This window comes from Clarias gariepinus, chromosome 6 (assembly GCF_024256425.1).
Source record: "Clarias gariepinus isolate MV-2021 ecotype Netherlands chromosome 6, CGAR_prim_01v2, whole genome shotgun sequence".
In the NCBI taxonomy this organism is placed as follows: Eukaryota; Metazoa; Chordata; class Actinopteri; order Siluriformes; family Clariidae; genus Clarias; species Clarias gariepinus.
The window spans coordinates 35,204,348-35,230,944 of NC_071105.1; the positions used below are offsets into that span (position 1 = coordinate 35,204,348).

General features: G+C 40.5%; 1 protein-coding gene across 5 annotated transcripts in view; it reads right to left on the bottom strand.

Moving 5' to 3' along the window:
• zeb2b (zinc finger E-box binding homeobox 2b) overlaps positions 1-11,104 on the bottom strand; it is an 81,175-nt gene extending 70,071 nt beyond the window's left edge. For all 5 annotated transcript variants that reach the window (XM_053497766.1, XM_053497762.1, XM_053497763.1 and 2 more), the window contains exons 1-2: positions 10,840-11,104; positions 9,078-9,318 (exon numbers count right to left, since the gene is read on the bottom strand). In XM_053497766.1, the coding sequence (XP_053353741.1) occupies positions 9,078-9,162 (85 nt within the window). In that variant the 5' untranslated portion in view covers positions 9,163-9,318; positions 10,840-11,104. The remainder of the gene's footprint in view (positions 1-9,077; positions 9,319-10,839) is intronic.
• Between the last annotated feature and the right edge of the window lie 15,493 nt (positions 11,105-26,597).

Here is a 26,597-nt window from a genome sequence, read left to right on the forward strand (position 1 = left end):
GTAGAAGTAAATGTTGTGCCCTATTTACTGTTCCCTTAAACGCCCAAGTGCATTGTGGGTATTCTGCGTTTGGATATACCTGCGGCCTGATCTGATGATGTCGTCCTGCGTTTGTGGGATTTCAGGAATGCGGATTTCACGGTTGTTTTCAAATACAAACTCTGGCAAAGTAGTCCACTAGGTAGGGAACTAAGTGGTTTAGGACACACACTCTCTCCCTCTCTCACCTTCTCAATCTATCTATCTATCTATCTATCTATCTATCAATTGATTGGTCTGTCTTTTTCTTTTCACTCTTCTTCTCCTTCTTATTTTCTCTTTCTTCACCATTTCTCTCCCTGTCAAACACTATCTATCTATCTATCTATCTATCGGTCTGTCTTTCTTTCACAATCCTTCTTTAATTTCTTTCTTCCTTATTCTCTCTCTCTCTATCAATTGATCTGTCAGTCTCTCCTGCTCTCTGCCTCACTCTACCTCTCTTTCTCCAATTCTTTCTCTCTCTCTCTCCTCCTTGCCCTTTCTATTATATATCCCTCTATTTCTCTGTCTCTCAGACTCTCTCTGTCTGCCTCCTTCACTTTCTCCCTGTCCTCTTTCTGTCACTGCATACCTGGTAAAGGATGCTTAAAATAAACAAATGACGTACTTATTTCCTGAACAAATCTCTCTCTCTTTCTCTCTCTTTCTCTTTTCTCTCACTCTCTATCATCAGTTCAGCATTTTCCACACAGTGTTGTCAGCTGCATTTGAGAGACTCCACCCAGGGAGAACATGACCATCAGCGTGCTCCGGCGTTCATGCTAATTTATACATCACAAACCTGAGAAACACCTCTGCGCGTACGAATTAAGACTCAAGTGTTTTTACACCTGAGAAACGCACACACACACACACACACGAACTGTCACACACCAGCCTTCCCGCAAATGGGAAAGCTGACACTTGAGAATGCGTTTGTTTTATTTTATTTATTTATTTCTTTTTTCTTTCTGTCTTTCTTTCCTTCCCGCCTTACAATCCGATCCCGGGATAGACGTTACGATGCCCAGGCTGAGTACACACCAACAAGAACGAACCAACGAAATACCTGGTTTTCCAGCGCAGAGGCACTGAAATGAGGCGTGAGATTTGGAAATGTGCTTTTTCCCTTTTTCTTTCTCAAATTTTTATTTTTTTTCCCTTCGCCGAATGCATAAAACATGTCGGCTTAGCGTGGCAGGGTACGCACGTAAATGAAAGTGCCAAAACGCATGCAATTATTTGCCAGTCCAGTGACGTTTCAATTCGGTATGTGTGTGTAAGAGAGAGAGAGAGAGAGAGAGAGACTCTAATAGCGTGTGATGTGGTTCAGGCAAACATCACCGTACCGCAGGGTTGATATGAAGTGTCAAATCTCAAGAGCTAGGCGACGGTGGGACACAACACAGCGCGCGCACACACATATACACGAACACAAACACTTGTCACTTCCTCTCTGACACTCACTCATTCGGCACCCGTTTAAAGTACCGCTCTCAAACCTGACCACACACTTGCATGCTCTCTCACACACACACACACACACACACTACTTTTGCAAGGTGACAAATCAAATATATAATATGCAATGTGTGTGTGTGTGTATAGACAGAATGTTGGCGTAGTGGTTTGCACTGTGGTCATGCACCTACAGGTTTAAGGGTTCCAATCCCGTCTCAGGTCTGTCTTTGCCCATAGTGTGTGCATGTGTAATCTGCGATGGATTGGCACGCTGTCCAGGGTGTGGTTGGGATAGGATCCAGGCCACCCGCGTGACCCTGTAGAGGATAATCGGTATAGAAAATGAATGAATATATGTCTTTGTGTGTGTGTGTGTGTGTGTGTCTGTATGTGAGAAGAGCCCCAGGGCTTTTTCAAACGTGTGACCCACTCAGTACAAGACTACACTTATTTACTGGAGCTTCTACTAGGACCTTCCACCAACAGAACACATTAGGTTCAACGTTTTCGACTTAAAATGCTTAACAGGAATCTAGGACTCTCTCCGAGAAATAGCTCCGTGACCCGACTGACACTTGCGTCTCCACCAAGACCACAGATCTATGACTTCTAAGAGATCTAATGCTTTCATGTTGTGCATTCTGAAGGAGGATACCGAAAAAAAAAAGTTCAGAGCATGGAATTCAGGCATTGCTCCTGTAGGACCTGCGATAAATAAATAAACCCCCATCGTTTTTGGGTAAATATACATAATATACAGCACAACGACTAATGTTTTAGTTTTCTTCTTTTCAGATCGAACCCATCATTAAGGTTATTTTGGCTATTCGGATGGTGAATTGTACTGTCTCAGAGTACAGAATGATCCACATGTTTAACATGGCACAGGTTTTGCCCTCCCTATCCAAACTATGGACCAGTAGTAAGGGTGCGAAAGACGCATCCAGTGGATTTTGACTTCCAGAGGCATCGGCTCTGAGTCAAACCCAAGCCTTAAGTATTCCAGGTGAGAAGACTACGGAGCCGTCAGGTCCCAAGTATAGTCCAATTTAAATATCTATGGCCTTTTAAAAGATGCCTTTGAAGATCTGTTGAGAAGGACAACCCTTTGCCTAGGCAGGGTGTTACTCACATTATACAACTATATTGCTAGCTGAGGCCTTGGCGCTGGTGGTTTAGTGGTAGGTCGCTTGCTTGCCTGCCATGTGGAAGACCTGGGTTCGATGCAGTGCTGGGTGCAAGCCCGGCTAAAATCGGAGGGTTGCGTCAGGAAGGGCATCTGGCGTAAGACCTGTGCCAAGTTGTGTGCGGTTCGGATGGTCTGTTATGGTGACCCCTTGACTGGAGCAGCTGAAAGACAACAACCAGCTAAACGCTACATTTTATCCTAAAACTATGAGCCTATGCACTACAGGACTTAAAACCCATACTTTGAGGTTCATCCATAGGAATCCTTTTTTTTTTTTATCATTCCAACAGCTGAAAATATGAAACGTCACATTCAAACTTTTTTTTTTTTTTTTTCAATCTGATATGGTGCTGGTGTTCACCTCGATGATCTAATTCTGGTATTTCTGATATGACTCAAAAGCAGCATGAGACTTGACCTACAAGACTAAAAAGACTCAGAAGATCTATCTGGCCTGGAGTGGGAACGCAGGTCTTAAAGGACCAGCAAATCATCCGTTCAAGATTTCTCCTTATAAGCCTACAAGCCTTAAACACGTTCGAAAAAAACAAACAAACAGACAAACAATACCGAACGGACACTGGCTTATCATCCTGTCGAACCGACGCTCTGGATGTAACACGGGGGTGCCAATACTTTCGCTTTCGCCCTAGCACTGAGGATTTTCACTATATGAGCGTGAATGCTTATACTTAGGGTTTTGTTTAAAACTGACCTCTGATGTTACGAGTCGATACAGGACGAGTGGGCGGAGCTAAAGTCCAAAGTCCCTTGGTTAAGGATGGTATAAATGGATGACTTGATTTGGATTGAGTACCGAACTTTTGCTTTAGTCTTTTATTTCTGTCCCTTTTTTTGGTGCAGATTTTAGGTGAAAATGATGAAAAGCATTTAATTTTCTTTATATAAATGAGAGAGAGGGATTCTGAATGGAGGAGAAAATCTAGGAATAAAGAGCAGGATTCGATTCTGTAATCATCCACAAATCCAGGAGAAAGCTCTAGTCTGCTCTCTCTCTCTCTCTCTCTCTTCATCAGAGAATATATATAAAACCACCTCCATGGTCTGATACCGGAGGAGAACAGGCAGAGAGAAGGAACTCCTCCGTATGTGTGTGTGTGTATGTGTGTGTGTGTGTGTGTTAACATCCCTCTACCTAGTAAACCCTTCAGCTTTGTACATCGAACAAAGGCTCCTTCAGCAAACTCTCTTTCTCCTTGACATTCCCTCTCGGTGTCCGAAGGTGTTCGGCGGAATAAAGCCGCTGAAATCCCGACCGGGAGGAGGGGGAGTTTAGGTGTGATGCTAATCCCTTTTTTTTTTTTTTTTTCCTCCTTTATCCAAAAAACACTTCTGACGGATGGAATTTATGTCACGTGACTGAAAGCATATAAATATACATACACCTTGAATAACTCTAAAAGTTTGTCACCTGTGGAGAGACACAATCTCGCACACACACACACACACACTAACATGTAGAACTCTAGGCGTGAGTAGCCATGAATAGTAAAAGCATGGCATCTTGTAACACTATCAGTGTGTGTGTGTGTGTGTGGTGTGTGTAAAGTAAGGCCTATATAAGGCTGGTAACCAGGGGAGGCCCCGCAAACACACACAAACACCTTAGTTATTTTGCTCTCACCGCCCACCCTTACTTCTCTTTCCTTGTCTTTCTTTCTCTCTCTGTCTCACACACTTTTTTTTATTCTTCCTCTGCTCTTCTTCCTCCCCCCCCCCTCTCGCTTTTCATGTGGGCCTTCTCCTTCTCTCTTTTTTTTTTTTTTTTTTTGAATGTAAATTCAGAGCGCCGGCGCTGAGAGGCCGCGTTGTGATTAAGAAGAAGAGAGGCTGCTTTTCTTTGTTCCGCCCCCGGGGGATGTTTACCGGCAGAGACGCGGCGGATCAGATATGAAAGGCATTCGGGTCACGACTGATGTGAGCGAAAGTGAAATCATACCTAAGGCGTTCTGCGCGGTGCCGAGTCCAGGGCTAGCTGACACTGCCTGCTCTGTGTGTCCACCACCACCCCTCACCCCCCCCAACACACACACACACACACAACATGATTCTACACACACACACACTATCAGGACTGAACATCTTTCCAGAGATAAATAATTTTTTTTCTGATGAATTAAAAAAAATAAAAAGGACATAAATAAGTAAAAAGGTTACATGAACGAGTGCTTCGTTTGTTTCAGTTCACGCGAAGGCGTCAAACATTGTCACGTCCCATTACAGTTATACTGACACCTCACTTCCTTGAAACCTGTGGATTTTTCTTCTGTATTTTTTAAGTTTTCCTGTTTGTCCTTCTTTTATTCAGCTCGGAATGTCTGAGAGCTTTCGATAATTTTCAATTTAAAAAAATTAATAATAAAAATAATAATAATAATAAATAAGATCTGGTTTCTCTAGAAAATAGAATCAGGAATCTTTGGAATGCTTGTTATTTTTTACGACTTGTTAATGAAAATGAAAAAAAAATCTGATTGAGAACAAATGAATTTACATTTGCGTGCGTGTATTTTTGTCAATACAATTAAACGTTTCATCTCGATGTCAAAAAATGATTAATTCTTCATTTTAAATTAATGAAAATAACAATAATAATCGTATTAATAACAGTTTTTTTATTCGTATTATAATTATATAATTAAATTATTTTTTTCTTAGAATCACTCTCATATTTCATACGATTTCTTTTTCACTGAATCCCATTATTGATTTCTCAGTCAATTGTTTTATTCTTAACAAAAAAAACAATTAATGCAAAAATAAATGAAATTAAAAATATAATAAAAATAATATTAATAATAATAATAATAAAATACATGAAGATTGGATTGTGGGTTGCTCTTAGAAAAAAAAAAAAAAAAATCATTTGACCCGTATGTCATGCTACGAGCTCCGAGTTCCGAGCCCCGCTATGTTATCCTGCGCTCTTCGCGTGATTATTCCTCCTTGGCACGTTCGATCGGCTGTAATTATTTCACTCGCTTAACAAAATAATCCGCCTCTAAACGTCGATGCGCAGTGCCGAGCTCCTGCACCGTGTGAGGGATGCATAGCAAATGAAAAAAGAATAAATAAATAAATAAATGAAAAAAGACAGAGAGTGATAAAGAGAGAGAGAGAGAGAGAAAGGGTGTGTAGGAGTGTAGTGAGACAGTGGTGTGAGCAGTTTCTAAGCAGGAGCGTCCGCGTCGTCCCTGCCACCGCTGTGTTATAAACATGTAAATGAAACGCATTGGCTCTGACAGTCAGCTGTGTGGGAGTGCGGCAGACCTCCGCCCTCCGTCCCGGATGGAGAGATGTGAGAATGAGTGCAGAGGTGATGGGAAAAGAGAAAGCACCTTTAAAGAGGATAATAGAGACCGTTTAGGCTGGGGACGAGGATGGGGACGGGAAAGAATGGGACCTGCTATTGTTCGGGCTGGAAGAAAGAATTGCTCAAAAAATAGAGAAAAAAAAAACAAAAGAAAAAAACAAAACAAAACAGAACCCCGCCTTCAATCTCGATTTCCATTTACTTTGGGACTCCGACACTGGAGACGCTGCCACTTTGGGGTTTTTTGGTTTGGTTTTCTCCTCCCCTTATAAAACGATAGAATCTAGAATCGATACATCTTAGCAGGAGTGTGTTCTGTTCATTGACTGATAATGAATAGGGCTTTGTGTTACAGGAAACGGACCGGGACGTGTTCAAGTCCACGGAGGGAAGTTGAGCGCGCGGACCGTTCCGTCGCTGCGTATGCTTTTCCGCGTTCCTCCTGTTTCCGTCACATTACCAGGGTTTCCCTGACGCGCGCAATTGAAATCGCGTCCAATCTCATAACTTGTAATATCCACACGCGGTTCCAAAGTGGATTTACGCTGTCACTGCGCGTTTAGGTTATTTGTCAGGAGGAGACGCTAGAAATCTGCGAAAGCAACGAAGGCGGCGTTTCGAATGCCGCTCCAGGACGGAGATAGAAATGTCTAAACACGTGCATGCGTATACAAAGCAAAGCAAATGAATGCTCACAGCTGGCTTGGAACAGCTGGAAAGAGAGAGAGAGAGAGAGAGAAAGAGAGAGAGAGATGTATGGCAGCTGTGATCTGACACCACAGTCCTGACTCTGACCCGAGACTCTTAGCAGAGACAGTCTTCTTCATCAGACTGGACACTTCCTCACCAGCAGGCTACAAAGCGTACAAATCGAGCGTGTTACTGTCCGGGAAATCAGATTTCCCGTACACTGTCCATCTTTGGGAATTTTGTACAAACCAAGGAAACTTCTAATCATCTCAACAAGCCTTTAAAACTGAGACAAATTACAGATCTAACGATATGAGGACGTGCTTATAAAACAACGCTGTACCCCGGTCCTGTCCCTTCAGCAGTGCCCAAACACACAGCCGTCGAAATGCTCGAACCGTTTCCGCTCACGTTTTTGTGTACCACTGTGTCCAGTTCTGGGCTCACGCACACACACACACACACACACACACACACACACACACACACACATCTGCCAGCACTCTACCCTGCACAATAATAAAAAGAAGAAAAAAAAAGTGTTGGATTAGATTAACTCTTGATGTTTATTTGTGTCCAGCTGGAGTTGGCCTCGTAAACCTGTTTGTGTTAATTCAGGGCTGGGAATTTTTTTCTTCTTTTCACTCTGATGACTTCCATCAGACCAAAGTGGAGATGTTTCTACGTTCCGGTAAAGCAAAGCAATTCCCAACGGAGGACGTCGTTTTAACACACACACTTAACAAGCTTCTTGTGAAAAAGCTACACTAACATATCACGTCTCATAAGCCGTAACATAGCTTTAAAGCATGAAAGCTCAATAGGGAGTCGTGTGTTTGTGTGTGTGTGTGTGTGTGTGTTTTCCTTTGCTTTAACATGAGGCTGCATGGATGATTTAACTGTCACGCCTTCATTTACGCCAAAATGACACTGTGTTTGTGTGTGTGTGTGTGTGTGTTTATCATGCATCTTCTTCAAGCAAAAGACAGTCAACGATATAAACCTGGATCTTCTCTACGGTTGCTTGCGTCTGTCCAAAGCATTGAGAGAAATAAAAGAAAACTTGTTTCGAGTGTATTATAGCATGTGTTAAACATTATAGAAAGAGTGATATCAGCGAAAGCACGCGCATGGACTTTTGTTTCTGCTTAGGGCATCCTTACGGATCTCAAGCGCCTTCGACACAACACAAGCCTCCGATGCAAGCTTTTAAAAACACCACTGTGTAGCTCTCTATTCTACGGTGCTGGAATTATAATCCCAAAATGCAATAACTACAATATCCAGGAACGCCATGGGAATTTTTTTCCATGTCATGTCTCTGTAGTGTGTGTGTGTGTGTGTGTGTGTATTTGCATTTGCAAATGTTTAAGGAATTTAGATATAAGAATTTTTTTCTTAAAGAGATGCACTCTATCTCTCTTTCTCACACACACATGCACGCACCCAAACACTCTTCAACACTCAGCAAATGAGTGTATCTCTGTCTAAACACCTTAAAACACACATATGCACACATGCACGTGCTAAATTGAAACTGCAAAAAAACTAATCTTTTTGCACTTTGAAATCCTGCAAATGTCAAACGTCCCAGACCGATCCGTGCGTCTGTGTGTTTGCGTGTGTACGCACGCGTGTGTCCGTTTTTGTGCCGGTGTTTGTGTGTGTGTGTAAGAGAGAGAGACAGAGAGAGCTCCAGCTCCAGCCATTTCGCCCGCGCACGCACTACACTACAAAAGGGCACTAACACTATACCCTACCATCCAAACACATGCACTAACACTGACACCGGAGTGCACCAACGGAGCAAAGATCATGAAGTCATCTAACACACACAAGACAAGTAAATTGCGCAATATATTTGTTTATTGATCCTGAGGTAAATAATAATAATAATAATAATAATAATAATAAATGCAAAGTGCACTATGGATAGGCCTGTACAGGATGCAAAAGGGGTGTTTTTGGATCAAGCACGCGTTTGATCTCGAGTGCGCTGTGACTGAAACCGGGAGCGCGCGCGTAAGGCGAATAACGGTGCTTTTTTAGTCTAAAGGGAAATAAAGCGAGAGACGTGAAGAGTGCCAAAGTTTCCTCCTGAACTGAGTACACTCCCACAAACACGCATCAACCTCACACACTGAAACACCAACAGAACGAAACGCGCGTGCACTTCTCAGAAACAGACTGATACAAATAGAAACATTGTGGGGAAATTCGAAACAAATCGATACATTGTACAATTAATAACAATAACAATAACAACAGCGCACTCATTCTCTCCCGGACTTCTTTCTTTCTCTTTCTTTCTCTCTGCTTGTACACAACCCTGATTCATTTCACACTTAACTTGCCCAGCTTCTTTTTTTTTTTTCCTCTTACCGTTTTTCCTCCTCGGGTTGGCTTGCTTCCGTCGCTTGCACCGGGGGCCATCCGCCATGATCTGCTGCTCCTGCTGCTGCCTCATCGACGGGCGTGTATGTGTGTGTGTGAGGGAGAGTGCGTGTGCGTGTGTAAGAGTGTGTGTGTGTGTGTGTGTGTGTGGATCAGACAGCGGATCGCATGGACGCGACTCTCCTTCCTTCCCTTCAATGCGCACGGGGCGGCAGGCAGGCTGGAGGATCTAAAGCGAGCAAACACACACACAGAGAAACAGTGCGTGTGTGTGAGAGTGAGAGTGTGTGCTGGCGTTTTTTTTATGTATATGCATATATTTAAAAAAAATGTACGGACGTTTTATTCTACGTCGGATTAAAATGCGGGGGAAAAAAAAGAAAGAACCGTGGACCGGGACGTTGGAGAGAGCGAGAGAGAAAGAGAGAGAGAGAGACGTGGGAAACAGCAACAACAACAATGTAAGTCCCAATGTGAAAGAAAAAAGAGTTATAACAGAAAGAGACGCTTAACCATAATGACTTGTTTGTCTCCAAAAAGCGGCCGTGTTTCAAATATCCTCACTAACTGTTGCACTTTATCCTGTAGGGGGGTCAAAGGAGAGCGCGTTCCCACATGCAGCACAACCACAGATCATTAGGATTAAAAAATAATAGGCGCTTTTCCTAAACACGGAATAGAATTATTATAAATTTTAAAAATGAAAGATAAAAAAGCATTTCATATAAGAAGCAAAATTAAAATAAGTAAAGAGTTTGGGGATGATCTCGAAATTATTTTAATTACATGCAAATATTTAAAATGAAATCTTTTTTAAAAGTATTTCATAGTGTCACAAGGTTCGTTAATCAAAATTGCGCAGTTTTAGGTTGTGCGCAAATTCATTTAAAAAGTGCGTTATTTGCAAAATGTATTATTATGATTAATAATAATTATTATAATAATATTATAATTATCACTATAATAATAAAACAATATTATTATGTGTGCGCGTCTGTTCAACTCTTAGGTTTGTATGCTTTCAGTGAATGATGTAAATATGTAAAACATCATCTTGTCTTGGATTAATCAGGAGTTATTGTCTATCAGTCTATCAGTATTTGTTTGCACTTAAGTTTCAAATATATTATACATACATATACAAGAAAGAAAGGAATAAGAGATGACACTATGGTCAAAACTAGCCACGCATGGCATGAGAAAACAAGACACCAGGAGTGTGTTGTCACTGGTATAATATTACTACTCTATGCGCCTGTTGTTTAATGATTATTTTTAATAACAATCCCTCAAGAAAACAATTGCTACCCAGGAAATTATTCAAATATTTAATCCAACCAGACAAATTGTAACACTTAGCTACTTAATGAATAATCAGCATTGATTTAAATTGTTACTTTTCAGTTAAATAAAACACAACATGCCCACATGAAAGAGGAATACATATATATATATTTACAAAAAACAAAAACATAACAAATATAGATATATCAGAGTGATATAAATATATGATTGTCCTAAAGGTGTTCAGTTTAGTTTATTTTTTGTTGTTGTTTTTTTACCTGTGCAGGTGAGTTTAAAAGGTAAAGTGTCCCGTAGAAATACAAAAAAAAATTATACGCGATAAAATTATAGAAAAAAAATATTGTAACAGAAAGTGATTAAAACCAAACAAACGCGCAGTACTGAAGTAAGTAAGTAAGTAAGAATGAAAGGATGGATAGAGAGATGTATAAGAAGTGTCACCTACCTTCCGCGTCTTAAGGTTTGTATGGTGTCCGTGCCGGTTTGTGGAATCGAAGCGGATCCTTAAGCGAACCGATAGCAACGGGGGGAAAAAGAGGGGGGAGTAAAGAAAAAAAGTGCTCGGGAAGGAAGGACCGTTATTCCTGGCGCTCAGGTTTGGGACTGATCCCTTTCAGCCACTCCAGGAAAGCAACCTGCGCACGGACTGACGCGTTCCGCCTCTTCTAATGCCATTTCTCTCTCTCTCTCTCTCTCTCTCGCTCTCTCTCTCTCTCTCTTGTCTTTTCTGCACTACTACAGCGGAGAGAGGGGGAGAGAGGCTGAAAGAGGCTGAGACACACGCCACACGCCACCTATCTTCACACGGAGGGATAATGGAGGAGTGCGCATCTATCTCATGGGAAGCGTCACAAGTTTGGTGCTTTTTTATTTCCCCCTCTTCTCCCTTGTTCTTTTTTTCAGTCACATTTCTCAAACGTGACTTAGTGTTAAATCGGAACTTTTATAATGACTTATAATGGCTCATGACTTGTTTGGTTTCTTAATCTTGATTTTTTTTTTTTATATATATATAATCAGGATTAAACGACTAGTTGGATGTTGTTTTTTTTGGTCTTGGTCGGGTGAGTAAATTTGGCCACGTCCCAAATCGCACTTAAAGTTTACTGAAGATTAGATTTTTTTGTTCCCCCCACTGACTGGGTTTAAAGCTGTTTAGTAGGGTAGATTAGGATGCGGTTTGGGACGGAGCCTGTTAGTCTTGTGCTGCCTTCATGCGCGACAGGATTTGTGGTTAATCTGCGTTTCCGACTTGCGCGTCGCAATAAAAAAGCTACATTATTATTATTATTATTATTATTATTATTATTATTAAATAGACCTAAATAATAATTAAATGTGATCTTTAAGTTTTTTTTGTCTTGAAGCGTGATTTGCACCATGACACAGGAATGCAGTGGATTGTGGTAGGTCATTCTTTTTTTTATAGCTATAACAACAATATTATTAGTAATAATTATATACTCTTTTTATGAACAGGACTTCTCGACTTTTTTTCTAGCTGAGTTTTTCTTCTTTAACTGTTAAAAGCAGTATAAAGTTTTATTTTTTCGAACACCGCGTCTAATTCAAAAATAACTACAACTTTAGACTTTAATTTTTCTTCAAACTGAAGGAGCTGTTTTTTTTTTTTTTATCACGCGCAGGTACATTCCAGGTGTGACAGATGTGATTATTTTGTACGTTTTATTGCACTTTATATTTGCAATACTCTTCAGTCATATCCTCTAACAAGAAACTTTCGTGCATTGATTTTATTAGTGCTTACTAAAATGTTTATTTTATTTATAATTTATGTAAAAAAAAAAAAAAGTGCCCTGTCCTTCTGTGCGCGTGAGCCAGGGGCGTGGAGAGGGGGTAAAAGGAGGAGGAGGAGAGGGAGTAGGAGGATGTGGTGATGGTTGGATGGAGTGGAAAGGGGGGGGGGGGTAAAAAGGGGCTAAGGGTGTGTGTGTGGAGCGGGGGGGGGGGGGGGGCGTTGCCCCACCTTGAGAGGGACGTGATTGGCTATACCTACCGATCCGGTTTATGGATAATTAAATCATCAATCAGGGCTGCGGGAGCGCGCAATCGGGTCCGCGCTTCCTTTCGAAGCCAATCAGAGCTGAGCCGAGCGCGCGCGCACGGCACGGCACGGCACAGCACGTGGAGTTAAGGAAGAGCGACACTGCGCGTGAGGAGGCATGTGACCTGGGTGTGTATTAGTTTATTATTATTATTATTATGAGTGTTTTGTTTATTAAGGCTACTAACTAACCTCAGGGGTGTAAGGCCTACTTATGAAGCTTGCAGACTTTAGAGAGGAATTGCATGATGCGTGCATAACAACAATACTGTGCTTTCTTTTTTCTTTTCAGTACATCTATCCAGTTAATCTGTCTCATGCTTCGTGTGTGTGTGTGTGTGTGTGTGTGAGAGAGAGAGAGAGAGAGCGTGCGCGCTCAGAGTCCAAGCGGCCAGCCCGTGCTGCAACCTCCGGGTTAATGCGTCCGTTAATGTCACTGCGAAAACAGGACGCCCCCTCATCTATGTGTGTGTGTTTGCGCGCGCGCGTGTGTGCATGTTTTCATAACGCGTTTAGACATAAGGTGCAATTCATGCACTCATGCATTCATGCACTGTATGTAAAGTAATGCAAAAAAGAGGCTAATAATAGAAATGTAGCTAATTATTTAAAATATTTATACAAATTCGAATGATCAAGACATCAAAAGATCAAAAGACATCAAACGATGTAAATGCCTATAAATACTGCGAGTGTATATACAGTATATAGCTACTTTAAAACTACTTGTCCTTTAATTCTACATAGAAATAAAAATATAAGTTATATAAAATAAAAGCATAATTCATGTTAGATGATATTATTATACAGAATGCTTTAATCATAGCCATGCCTAAGCGATGAGTGTTCCATAAATACCTATGATAAATACCTATACTTATATAATATTTATTTTATGAGCATCACAGTGAGGAGATGAATTCTTATCTTTATTTATGAATGAATAAAATTATAAAATTATTTTTAACTGCAGTGAAAACAATTCTAAAATAGCAAAATAAAAGTGACATATGACGTAACCTCTCCAAATTTAAGCAGAGATATTCAGCACATCTTTTACCTGGAGACCTTTCTAAAGAATCGCAAACCTTAAGGACCGCTGATTAAAGGTACACTATGAAATTCCGCTCATAATGTACGAAGAGTTTCTTCTTGATGAAAAAGGTATGCACTACTTTAAATTAAAAGTAAATGAAACAAGGAAGAATAAGTCTAAGTTATATTAAATAAAAGCACAATTTAATCCGAGTTCTGTTAGATTATATTATACAGAAGATTTAGTCATGATTTAGCCGTGCCTAAAGGCAGAGGGTTCCATAAATACTTTCACAAGACATAACGACTTGAAGATTAAAAAAAAAAAAAACACACACACAAGTGTGTGTGTGAGGCTGCTCCTTTTGCTGTTTCTTGTGTGTGCAAGAAAAAGCAAAAGGAGCAGCAAAGAGTACGGTGATGAGCCGGCATGTTTGTGCAGAGTGTTTTATAAGACAAAGGTTGAACCATGTGTGTGTGTGTGTGTGTTTGTGTTCAGCTCCAGGAGCTGAGAGCGATGAGAAAGTTCCAGAAAATCTCACATCTGCAGCAGGGATGGAGCCGAGCACACAGGTGGTAGAGAGAGAGAGAGAGAGTTATTTCCTGTCCATGAGAACATCCTTTGAGTGTTTGCTCTCCTCTTTCTGTCACACACCCCCATGGAACACACCCTCTCTCTGACACACACAGACATATACACACACATTCTTCATAGTCTGACTCATGTGAACTCCTCCTTCCAGGTGTTTACGAGTCACTCAGCCACATTACTGATTATTATCATCAGGCATTTTTAGCTAAAATGTTGGAGTCATATGAGAGTCGATATGTTTCTGAGTGCCGTATGAAGATAAACCTAATGCATGACATAAAAACATGTCTTTTAGACTGACACAGAACGTCAGTATAGCTTGAGTTACACATGAACTATTTCCAGCTCACAATATTCTTGAAGCATGATGTAAAATAATAAAGATTTTATCATTATTATTATTATTACTATTACTATTTTACAATATATCTGAAAAAAAAATTATTTCAATAAGTTTAATAAAAATTAAAAAGAATAAAAATTAAAATAATAATTATAAAAGATTATCCCCAATTTTTTTTATTCATTTAAATATTCAAAACTGATAAGAGAAAAAGTAAAATATATGTCAATAAGTGAAATATCAGAAAATGTCAGATCTATGCCTGGTAGCATTTTTGAGAATATATATATAAAAAAGAAAAGAAATAAAGAAAGTCTCAAAACACATGGTATTTTCCTGCTGAAAGAAAAAGTAGAAAAACATAAAAATTGATGCCAAAAAGAATAAAGTAAATTATGTTTATAAATTACTAACTAAAAAAATAAAGGGTAAAGGGTACATGTTTGATGTTAATTTACAAAGAGATAGATAGATAGATAGATAGATAGATAGATTAAAGAAAACAATCCTAAAGATGTGTTTCATGTTATTATTTGTCAAGCTAAAAAATAATCCCAAAAATTCCAAAACATTTTCATGTTTTAAAAACCCTTTTATTGATTTAATTTTAAAAAAAAAGAGAAATCCAATTAAAAAGAAAAAAAATCCAAGAAAATGGACACAATTTACATATTATAAATGTACACATTTAAACACATACTGTATGTAAGCAAGAAAACATTCTGGAAAAAAATGATAGGAAGAACTTTAAGAAAAAAATCTTTTTTAGAAAAAAATGAGTAAAGCAGAAACAAAAAATAGGAGAATATATTTGTTTGTTTGAATATATATAGTTATTTTAGAAATAATGAATAAATGAAATAAAAAGTGTTAAAAGTTAAAAAGTGTTGTCCTTGAACCATGTTTAATCTTAAACCATTTATGTGTAAAACATACCAAAAAAATCTGAATGTAAATATGCAAACGTGACGTCAAGCATCACGGGACCATCACGCCCTCGCCGTGTTGTACTAAGAATTAAAAATGCAGCTCGTAAAAGCATTAAGGAGCAATCCCACGTGATCAGCTCGACTCGACCCTTTCAGGTTTGATTCCTTTTTTTTTTTTGTCATCCTCAGTCTGTTTCCTCACAGCGTGGGCAGCTAATGTGAGGTATCATTACATAGCGCCTGGTCCAGAACAGCACGAGGACTATAAGTGCCGATTCCATTTGCATAATTATCACCTGTGCCTGCGCATTTACATCGCCGCTTACAAGCCAAAAAAACAACAACACCAGGGCCTCGTTCACGTCTCGGAGACGTGCGCCGTCGTGTGCCGCGTGTAGTAAGGCCTGATCCGTTAAAGCATCACTGATGTCATGAATGACACGCTGGATCTTTTTAATGAGGAGATCCATGAGGAGGTTTCTGTGTATGTGTGTTTGTGCGTGTGTGTGTGTGTGTGTGTGTGTGTTCTGAGGCTCAGCACGGAATGTGCTATTCTCACCACAACCAAGTCTGTCATGTTTAGCTTGCCAGGATTTGTGCACGCACCCACACACACATACACAAACACACAACAAATGGAAAGGAAAGACGCGGCGGACGATTAGAGAACGCGGCGGACGTCTGATCTCAAAGAGTGTGTGAGCTCTGTAAAGGCTCTCTCAAACGTTTTTACGTTGGACACACTCGGCTTCTGCCGCGCCCAAGGAATCTAAACCACGTCAGAGATTGCTTGGGAGTGTGCAGTTAATGCATTTAGCACACACACACACACATACGTATAAATGTAGCTATTTTATCAGGTCAGTAATGTCAGGAGGAAGGACCTGCTTGTTATTGAAGGGAAACAACTTCTAATATGTGCTCTCTCTCTCTCTCTCTCTCTCTCTCGCTTTCTGTTTAAAGTGGACAAATCCTCTGAGATGCAAAAAAAAGTTTTTTTTTAATGTTTTATTTTTTGGTTGATCATGTGTTTAATGTTCCAGATTTTTGAAGCAAATTCACACAAATAGCAGCACAAAACCCAATTAATTTTGACTGAATCCCACTCTCTCTCTCTCTCTCTCTCTCTCTCTCTCTGTTATTATCTTTACATATCTCTCTTTCTCTTCATGTGTCTTCACATTTAGATGACTTTTTTTTCAGATTTTGAAATAAATTTTGATAAATAATCAGTTAAGCACTGGAATATTTGTTGTCCTTCTAAACTTCACACACACACACACACAGAAATGAATGAAAAGTAATAATTGAATTACATTTTTAATAAAACATATACTTGGACCTTTTTGGTTTTGTTTTATAAACCCACTAATAACTGGAAGGTGCAGAATTATTTCCATTTTTTGGAAATTATTTAATTGTCATATAAAGATGTTTGCAGGGGTGAGGAAAAATGTTGTCCAGTTGTCATGATACAAACATGATGTTTTTTATGTAAGTTGCAATAAAAACACAAATTGCTCAATGTGTCTTGTTTGTTTAATCTGACTTTTTATTTGTGTCACTGATTATTCATTCTTTGCATTATTTATATATTTATAAGACTGTTATATATATATATATATTATTATTATTTAGCTCTTTTTGTCTTTCTTTCTTTGATTTTGAGGGCTTCTAGGCACCTTGGCCTTCCAGGAACTCCTTTAATGGCCCACGTGTACAGATGGCGTGGCGGTCAGGACTGTACATGAGATGTGGCGATAACTCCCAGCCAGGTTCCTGTAATGTACAAGTGGTGTTAGTGAATGATCGAGGGTACAGTTCCCACTGATAAATGCGTCTCTTCCGCAAGTTGGCGACAAAATATATGTGGATTTTCAAGGATCAGGTGTTCCACTTGCTAAATGTTCACATGAAGGTCTGCAGTAGGCTCCAAATCACCTCGGCCGAGATCGTCAATCACGGATGTATGGCCTTCTTCACAATATTTGCACATTTAAACGGTTTTCTGCGGCTACGAATCTGATCACCTTACTGTGCTGATAAAAAAACAAAAAGCATAAAAAAATTTATCCACAATAAATACTTTAATTCATTTCCCTTTTTTTTTGTTCATGCTGCTTCTCACACACTTGCGCACACAGGACGTCTTCTGTAGTGACAGTTTGTACAACGTGCTAGCGTTCTATTCGGGAGGAATGCAGATTTTCACCATCACTGGAATCACATCTTCTGGATGTTTCTATTTTAAGACGACAGGCGGATCCGGTTCATAGTGTCAACTGCTGATTTCTCTAGCTCTGTAACCGCCGTATTACAAATAAAATAAACACTAAGACAAGTACACTGACGTCTAATGAACCAGCTCTCAGAGTTTCAGGCAATAGAAAAAGCAGAGAAGGCAGAACAGGACGCAGCAGGAACAAGAACGCTGGCTGACGTTGTGATGTAGTTGTAATTAGGATGAGACGTCATCCACCCCAAAAATTTGAATGACTTTAAGGAAACGATGCTGGGGTAACGTTGAGCCCCAAAGACCTTCCTCAAAACAACATCATCCTTTGATGTGTGCACCATTTATGCTGCTACTTTGATGGATTCATAATCACAATTGTTTAGCATTCATCCATTTATTTTCTATATCGTTTATACTATTTAGGGTCAGGGTAAGCCTCGGGGCCTATTAAAGAAGACTTCAGACACGAGGCAGGGTACACCTCGGAAGGGTGACAATCCATTTTAGGGTCACTCATGCATACATAGTCATTTACATCCTAAGGGTAATTTGGGTTATGCCAGTTAACCTAATGCATGTTTTTTTTTTTTTACTGCGGAAGAAAATTTCTGGAGGAAACCCTTCAAGCATGAGGAGAACATGAAAACTACACACACTCTCTAGGCCAGAGGTAGGGACTCAAACCCTTAACCTGGAGGGGTGAGGCTACAGTGCCAACCACAAAACCATGTGGCGTCTATTTCTTGCTCCTAATCATTTATTAGCCTCACTTGTTGTAGCCAAACAGTTGATTGGCATTTTCGTCAAGGCAAAATTAGACAAATATTAGCACTAGCAATATGAGCATTGCAATGATGTATTACAATGATAAGATGAAAAAGCTTAATGCTTTTGAAGGCCCTTTGAAGTATTGTCTAAGTATAAGTCTCATAGGATAGACTCCAGACCTCTGTGACACTGGAACAGGATAAGTGGTATAGAAGATGAAGATGAAGTGCTTTTTCCTTAGCTACATTACGTTGCAGTAACTAGTGCATTCCTTTTCAATTCAATCGTAGCCCAATGCCATGTAGTCAACGTTAGTCCAATGTCATTTTATTGAAGTCGTTCTACTCACTTACTCACTTAATCATCGTCTATACAACTTTATCCTGTATTCAGGGTCGTGGGGGTCCTGGAGCCTGTCCCAGGAGACTTAGGGCATGAGGCGGGGTACACTCTGAACAGGGTGCCAATCCATACACACACTCATCAACACACTACAGGCAATTTGGGGACGCCGATTAGCTTAATCTGCATGTCTTTGGACTGTGGGAGGAAACTGGAGTACCTGGAGTAAACCCTCCAGGCACGGGGAGAACATGCAAACTCCATGCACACTGAGACGGGAATTGAACCAGACTGGGAATCGAACCTGGACCCTGAAGGTGCAAGGTGACAGTGCTAACCACCACATAATGTCGTTTTAACTTAAGGAACGTCATTCTTACTTACCCCATAACCAATAGTGTGTCAATGTCTCTAACGTTATTGCCTTATTATCGTTGCTGCAAAGATCTGACAACCCAAAGTTCCGGCTCAAAAGTTCATGTTACCACTCTGAAGTCATCATTGTCTTTTATTCCTCTTATCCAAGATCAGTTAAAATCAGTTTATTATTACGAGACTGACATGTGGAATGGACTTTTTGTCCGTTTACGGCCAACCTTGTGGAATGTTGGTGAAACAGCAGCTTGTCGATGTTAAAAAACAACAACAATAAAAACCCATTAACATACTGTAGATGTTACTTGTCGTAAATTTCATCAACATCTCTTCACAGAAAACATCATAATATCAACAATAATATTGATTATTCTAATTGGCATTAATAAATGCGTTAATAGTTCGTTTGACGTACAAATCCCCGTGTACGGTGTATAAATAGAAATGATGACATGTTAGAACGAGAGCATTAATGTTACTAATCAGATTCAGATCCTGATCCTGGTTCAGACAGCAATTTGGAATAAAATATACGAAATCAAGAGCAGCAACATCTGTTTTGTAGTTTGACAAGAAAAAAAGAGAGAGAGAGAGAGCGAGGGAGAGCAAGATACATAATTTCGGATTAAACGTAGAACAACAAACTCCGTCATCACGTCAGCATCCCTCCCTATCTCTCTCTCTCTCTCTCTCTCTCTCTTCATGTGGCTGGTTCTTAAACAGTCCGAATTGAAGCGAGCTGATTCCTCCTTTGATCGCGATACTTGTTGTAAGAGAGAAGGGGCTTGAAGAGAGCGTTTGGCTACAATTGACTGCTACAATTAAGGGATGATCAGAGGCCTGGCAAACTGCACTTAGCGCTGCATCAACATGTCAGTGTTCTTTAAAAAGAGAGAGAGAGCGATGGAGAAAGAGAGATAGAGATATGCAGCAGTAGATTTTTTTCCCTCTTTATTTCCTATGTGGCTGGTAAACTGTAATTTGTGGGGAGTTAAGAAAGCGCATGGAGAGGAGCAGAGATGTGCATTACCATGTGAAAGGAAGCAATCAGGGGACCACTGCTGAGTCTATTGTCCAGAGAGACTGCTGATCCTCGGAGGGAGAGAGAGAGATGGAGAGATGGAGAGATCTAAAAAGGATGATGGGCGTGACCAAACTGGAGAGTGCATATGCATTTGTTCAAGTCATTAGTGCATATGCATTTGTCTGGACAACACAATTTATACACAATCGTATAAAGGGTGTAAAATCAGCGTGGTGTTTTATTGAAGGGAATCCAATCATCATCATCGTCAGGGGCCAAAACACAGGCAGACAACAAGAAACCAGGATAATCCGTGAGCACGAATGCAAACACAGGGTCAAAAACCAGGAAGTAACCTGAAAACACAGGAAGCAGGACATGCACAAAAATTACGATACTTTACAGCTGGAGCATAAACACACTACTGAACAAGGAGTAAGCATCAGAGAATGGACCAATGAATCAATAGACAGGGGCGGAGTCAAAAACTGCACATGGTAAACAATCAGCTGCTTTATACCTTTAAAGATCTAGGACTACTCTACCCTCTTAGAAAAAAAAACAAAACACTTATTTAGGAATACTTCAACAGCCAATCAGCTTTCAGTATTTTCCAAATCCAGCAATCAAAGACCAAGATTGTTGTTATCTTATAGCATTCGCATTACTGCGGAAGATATAAGACGTTTAAGTCAAACTTTTGATTGTGCAGAATAACAGGACGTAGCCTTGAGAGTAACAACACCCTTTATTTCTATATATAATCCTCGGCTACACTGGCCTCCCAGGAACTCCTTTAATGGCCAAAACATGTGGAAATCAGGACTGTATGGGGGATGTGGCAATATCTCCCAGCCAAGTTTCTCTAATGTGCAAGTGGCGTAAAGTGTAGTTAGATAGATAGATAGATAGATAGATAGATAGATAGATAGATAGATAGATAGATCTCTTCATTTATCCATCTATTTAGGAACCATGGAGGCCAATGTGAACCATTGTATTTATTTCCATTTTTCTGGCCGTGGTACAACCGCCGGTCAACATTCAGATGGATAGATAATTTCTAACATCCAGTAGTAAGCATAGTAATTTAACAGGCATGTACAGTAGTTGCAATTGCAATTATCTAAAAAATAGTACATGTGGGAAATGACCCATGCAACATAAGTAAGTTAATGTTACACGAAGATAAACCAAGTAAATACAAAATGCACTTTTTAAATTACAATTTAATTTATTACAGAAAAAAAAGCTGTTGAAACCTGTTTAACGTTATGTACAAAAGTAATGGCCCCCTCGCGAAATCATGAATAACCCGTGATTAACCAGATTTTCACTTAGTATTTACTTGGATTAAACTTGTGCATTATTAAAATTTGTTAGATTATCTGGGAACAATTAAAGTGTCACAAATATGCAGAAAAAAAATCAGGAAACCAGCAAATACTTTTTCATGGCACTGAACATATAAAAATACAGTATATATAAGAATGAGACGAATATGTAAGAGTGTGTATAAGAGTGTGTGTATCTCTTGTTGTTGGCGAAAGAATTCTCCGTCACTTTTCAAGGATCAAAGTGTTGACACTGACGTCTCCTTCCATGAAACATAAATAAACATCTCATCTTATGAAGAAGATGCCCAGTCGGAATCGAACAGCCGACAGCACTTTCCCGTTTCTCTGTTTCTGATATACTTCTTATGAAAATCTCTAAATCGAACCCTCGTTACACACAGCTGCATCAGCAGGTGTTTGCACATCACCGCAGGTCTGAGAAAAGGCCAGCTCGGTGCGCCGCCGGGCCTTATGGGAAAAATGGGCTGTAGGTGGAACTAATGCCGGAGATGTTTGATTCATCAGGCCATATTGTCAGCGGCCCGTCTGATTGGGAGCCGCCAGAGAGAGAGAGAGAGAGAGAGAGGAAAGAGGGAGACGCGTAATCACGCCGATTTACAGTTCAGCTCGCTTCACCAAAATCAGTGCAAACCTGAAGGCTGAAAAGAGGGACAGGCCATGCATGTGGACGCTCTCTCTCTCTCTCTCTCGCTCCCTCTCTCTCTCACACACACACACATACATGCGCGCACACACACACACACACACTCACACACAGATATAAATACACACACACACACACACACAGATATGAATACACACATGCATTGCATACAGACACAAACACATACACACACACAGATATATATACACACATGCATACATACACACACACACACACACACACACAGGCATACACACGCAGATATAAATACACACACACACACCCATGCATACAAAAACAAACACATACACACACACACACACACACACACACACAGAACTGTGCCTGTAAATTAACACACACACACCCATACACAAATACACACACACACACACACATGCACACACACCACACAAAACTAAATCTGTGGACGTCTACCACCTCTCCCATACACACAAACACACACACACACACACACACACGCATATACACACAGAGAAACAGACACACACACTGTATACACACATGAATACACACAAACAAACACGCACACACACACACAAGCATATACACACATGTGAACACACACACACACATGCACATGTATGCGCATGCGTATACATACACACACCCAAACACACATGATTGAATCTGAGCCTGTGTACTACTGCCACCTCTTACACACACACACACACACACACACACACACACACACTAAACTGAGCCTGTGAACTACTTCCACCCCTTCCATACATCCATATACAGTATGTGTGTGTGTATATACGTGTGTGTGTGTGTGTGTGTGTGTGTCTGTATATACATGTGTGTCCATGTGCAAGTATGTGTGCTGTCTGTCTGTTTTTGTCTGGATTTAGGTGTGTGTGCATGTGTGTGTGAGAGAGAGATGGTGTTATCTCTCAGCCTCACTCAGTATGTGTGTGTGTGTGTGTGTGTGTGTGTGTCCATCGAGACAGGATGTTATGGCATTAACACACCTGGTTCTCTTGGCAGAGCTCCGTAACCTGATGGAAAGGAACAGGTGCACAGGTACAGATACTGTACTCATCACCCAACCCACACACACACACAAACACACACACACACACACACACATACAGTAAGCCTGACAGGTGCAGAAGTTCAAGTTTCAGCATTTCCTTCATTTTTTTCCTTCTCTTCAGTGTGAACATGACCTCAGTCTGAGAGCCGCTGCTCAGAATCGTTGCATTTTGTAAGAGAAAGAAAGCTTGCAAAAGTTTGTATACCCTCCAAACTGTTCCAATTTGTAAAAAAAAAATATACTGTAAAAATAGACATACAACCATGGGATAGGGTGCAAACTCTTTTGCATTCACCCATAGATAGATAGATAGATAGATAGATAGACAGACTATGAATTTTATGGATAAATGATAAGAATAATTTTCTTATTTCTGAATGAACAGTCACACAAAATCACACCATGTGAAATGCTCCACTAAGAAAGGGGCGTGGCATGCAGGAGGAGGGGCAGAAGACGTTCCGGAGGGCGGGAATCAGATTTGAGCCAATGAGAGTGTTTACATACCGAGCCAGAATCGGGGGACCCAGAGTTGTGGTGTGTGTGATGTCATCTGATGGCAGACTGCCGGCGTCTCTTTCCCTCCTTTTCTCTGTATTTCTCCGTAGTTTCTGTCTGGGCCCCGTGTGTGTGTGTGTGTGTGTGTGTGTGTGTGTGTGTGTGTGTGTGTGTCTTTTGAGCGCCTGTCCCTGTCACTCACCCCACTTTCTCCCCCCAACTCACCCTTGGATTTCCTCCCACAGTGCCATTATCTCTCTTTCTCACACACACATGGACACAAACACACACATATTATGCAAAACACTTGAGAAATCATTTATATGCTGTAATATTTTTTAATCAAGTCGAACAATGTTAGGAAAAACCCTCCAGAAAGGAGTTTTCAGTTTTCTTCCACTTCGCAAACATTCCAGTGTATGACCAGGTTGTGTCTAGTATGAACTAGAGTGTGGGAATGTGTACAGTATGTGTGTGTGTGTGTGTGTGTGTGTGTTCATGTGTGTGTGAGTGTGATGTCCAGATTCATACCCAGTGCTCCTGGGGTAGACTCCAGATTCAGTGCAACCCAGACCAGGAGAACCCAAAACAAATCACTGCACACTGCTCTTCTTCCATGCAAAACATAAGTGGTGCATAAATTTTTGCTTAGGCTGCACAATTTTCGTTCACACCTGCACTGTAGCGACTGGGGAGACAGTAACCTTGAACAGAAAACACTCTGATATAAGACAGGATCGGCCAAGAGAGGTTTCAACATAAAAAGAGTGTGGATAATTTTTGACTCACCCTCGTAGTTGACTTGTTTAAAACCCGAGCCAATTCAAATAGGAAACAAAAAAGGAAAACGCACAGGGAGATCTTTTCACCTTTTTTTGTTTGTAAACAAAAAAATGACTACAAAGTAAAATTAGCATAATAGGTCACCCTTAATGCGTCACATGTCATGCGACCTGCCGTTGATTATTTTCCTGGGAAAGCACCCTCCCCAAATGTTTACACACTTTACCTAACAGATGACTGAAATACAAGATGGACCATTCTTCCGTCTAAAATCAAAGCAGAACTCTAAGCAAGAACCTTTGTGGCTTCCCCGGCCTACCAGAAGTCATTAAGTCAGCTGCGAGAGTGTAAGAGCATCTTAAGTAATGTGTGTTACGGTTCTTTGGGTGTGGAGGTGCAAAGCGCAGGGGCCGCACCACTGCACAGAAGCTCATCGCATTAAGGTCGCGTCAGAGGTATCCGAACGTGTCACACGAGGGCACAGCATTCATTTACCGAAGCAGTGCTTTGGAACAAAGTAATGCAGAGGACGGGATAGGTAGAAACGTCTGTCGTCTCTGCTTCTGCGATGTCACGCTTCATGTCCATTTCCATGGCCCTTATTTTGACCAATTCCCTTGACTGAGCCCTGACTTGGGAATTTGTTTGCACAGAGATGGCCTTGAGCGCCCAGGGGAGCGATGTCGCTTCTTTATGGAAGTCAGTGGCATGATAGCTGACTTAATACATGGCCACTGGGTTGTCCTTTGCCTAATTCTTTCTGATGTCGATGTTCTGGGAGTTTACAAGATGTATGATAATGCTAGTCTCGCCAAGAAACAACTCTGCTTTAGTGTTCTTGAGGTGAGCCTCACCCTAAGGTTTTCCCATTTATTCAGTATTTAGAATTTTTGAATTGAACCCCTTATGCATCGTCAGCTGCTCACTTGGAAAAGTCTGAACATAGCAGTCACACTCTAGAGCCGAGAAAGAGAGATGATCTGAGACCATTGGATTTGATTTGATCTGGAAGATTTAAAGAAGAATTTATTAATTTTGTCTCTTTGACAATGTTGTCCATGGCCAATGATTTCCACATTAGGTCTCCTTGTTAGTTCACATGTTCTGTCCTTTTTGTTTTATAATTCATTTTATGTTTCTCACCCCAAACATCACATTTTGTTTTTGTCGTTTCTTGCTAAATTTGATCGTGAAAATGTTAAAGTCAGCGCCGGTAACCATGGTGAACTCAATTTCCCATCAGCCTCAGCAGTCACATGACTCACAGCAATGTGACTTCATAATCACTCACACTTGTGTTGGATTTCCCCTGATTAGCATCATTATTTAAGTTCATGATTTTGCCCATTTCAAGGATTTGTTTCTATGCCATGTTGTGCTAGCACTTTGGTTTGTGGTGTTGATTGTTCTTGTTTGGACTTTTTGTTCGTCTTCTATTTATGAAGAACAAAAATCCACCTAACAATGATCCAACTACAAAGATCTGATGATGTTAAGTCAATCTGGAAAAAGGGAAAAGTACCAATTTCACAAAGTATGAAGTTGAGCTATACAAGTAAGAAAGTTCTTGGTTGTGATTTGGGTTTCAGTCTTGAGCCAATCCTGGTGTTTGGACACACGGCTGCATACGATCTTGATGAGCTCATTTGCAAGCATGCACCATAAACCTGAGAAGAGCTGAGTACAGGCTGGCTGAGTTTTGTCTTTATTCCCAAATGCAGTCCATACGGATACACAATGTCACTAGCTCAAATGGCAATAGTGAGGACGGATTGAGGGGGGAGGGAAAGAAATGGTGCTGTTTGCCTTCTTTTGCCATCTTGACTTTTAAGATATCAGTGACTGAAAAATAGAGAAGGCTGCAAAAGATTACAGTGGACAACTTAAGGTAGTTGATGGATGTTAGCATTTGGTCTATGATGAGGCTTTTTTGCATTCCATCAACCGATCTCTTTTTGTTTTATATCATTCATCGTAAGGGCCTGGAGCCTATTCCAGGGATCTCATTGCACAAGGCAGGGGACTACAACCCATCACCGGGAAACAAGCCCTAACCACTTACACACCCAATAGTACAGTATGGCAATATGGAAATGCCAATCAGCATACACCACATGTCTTTGGAAACTCCATGCACACAGATCAGAGGGAG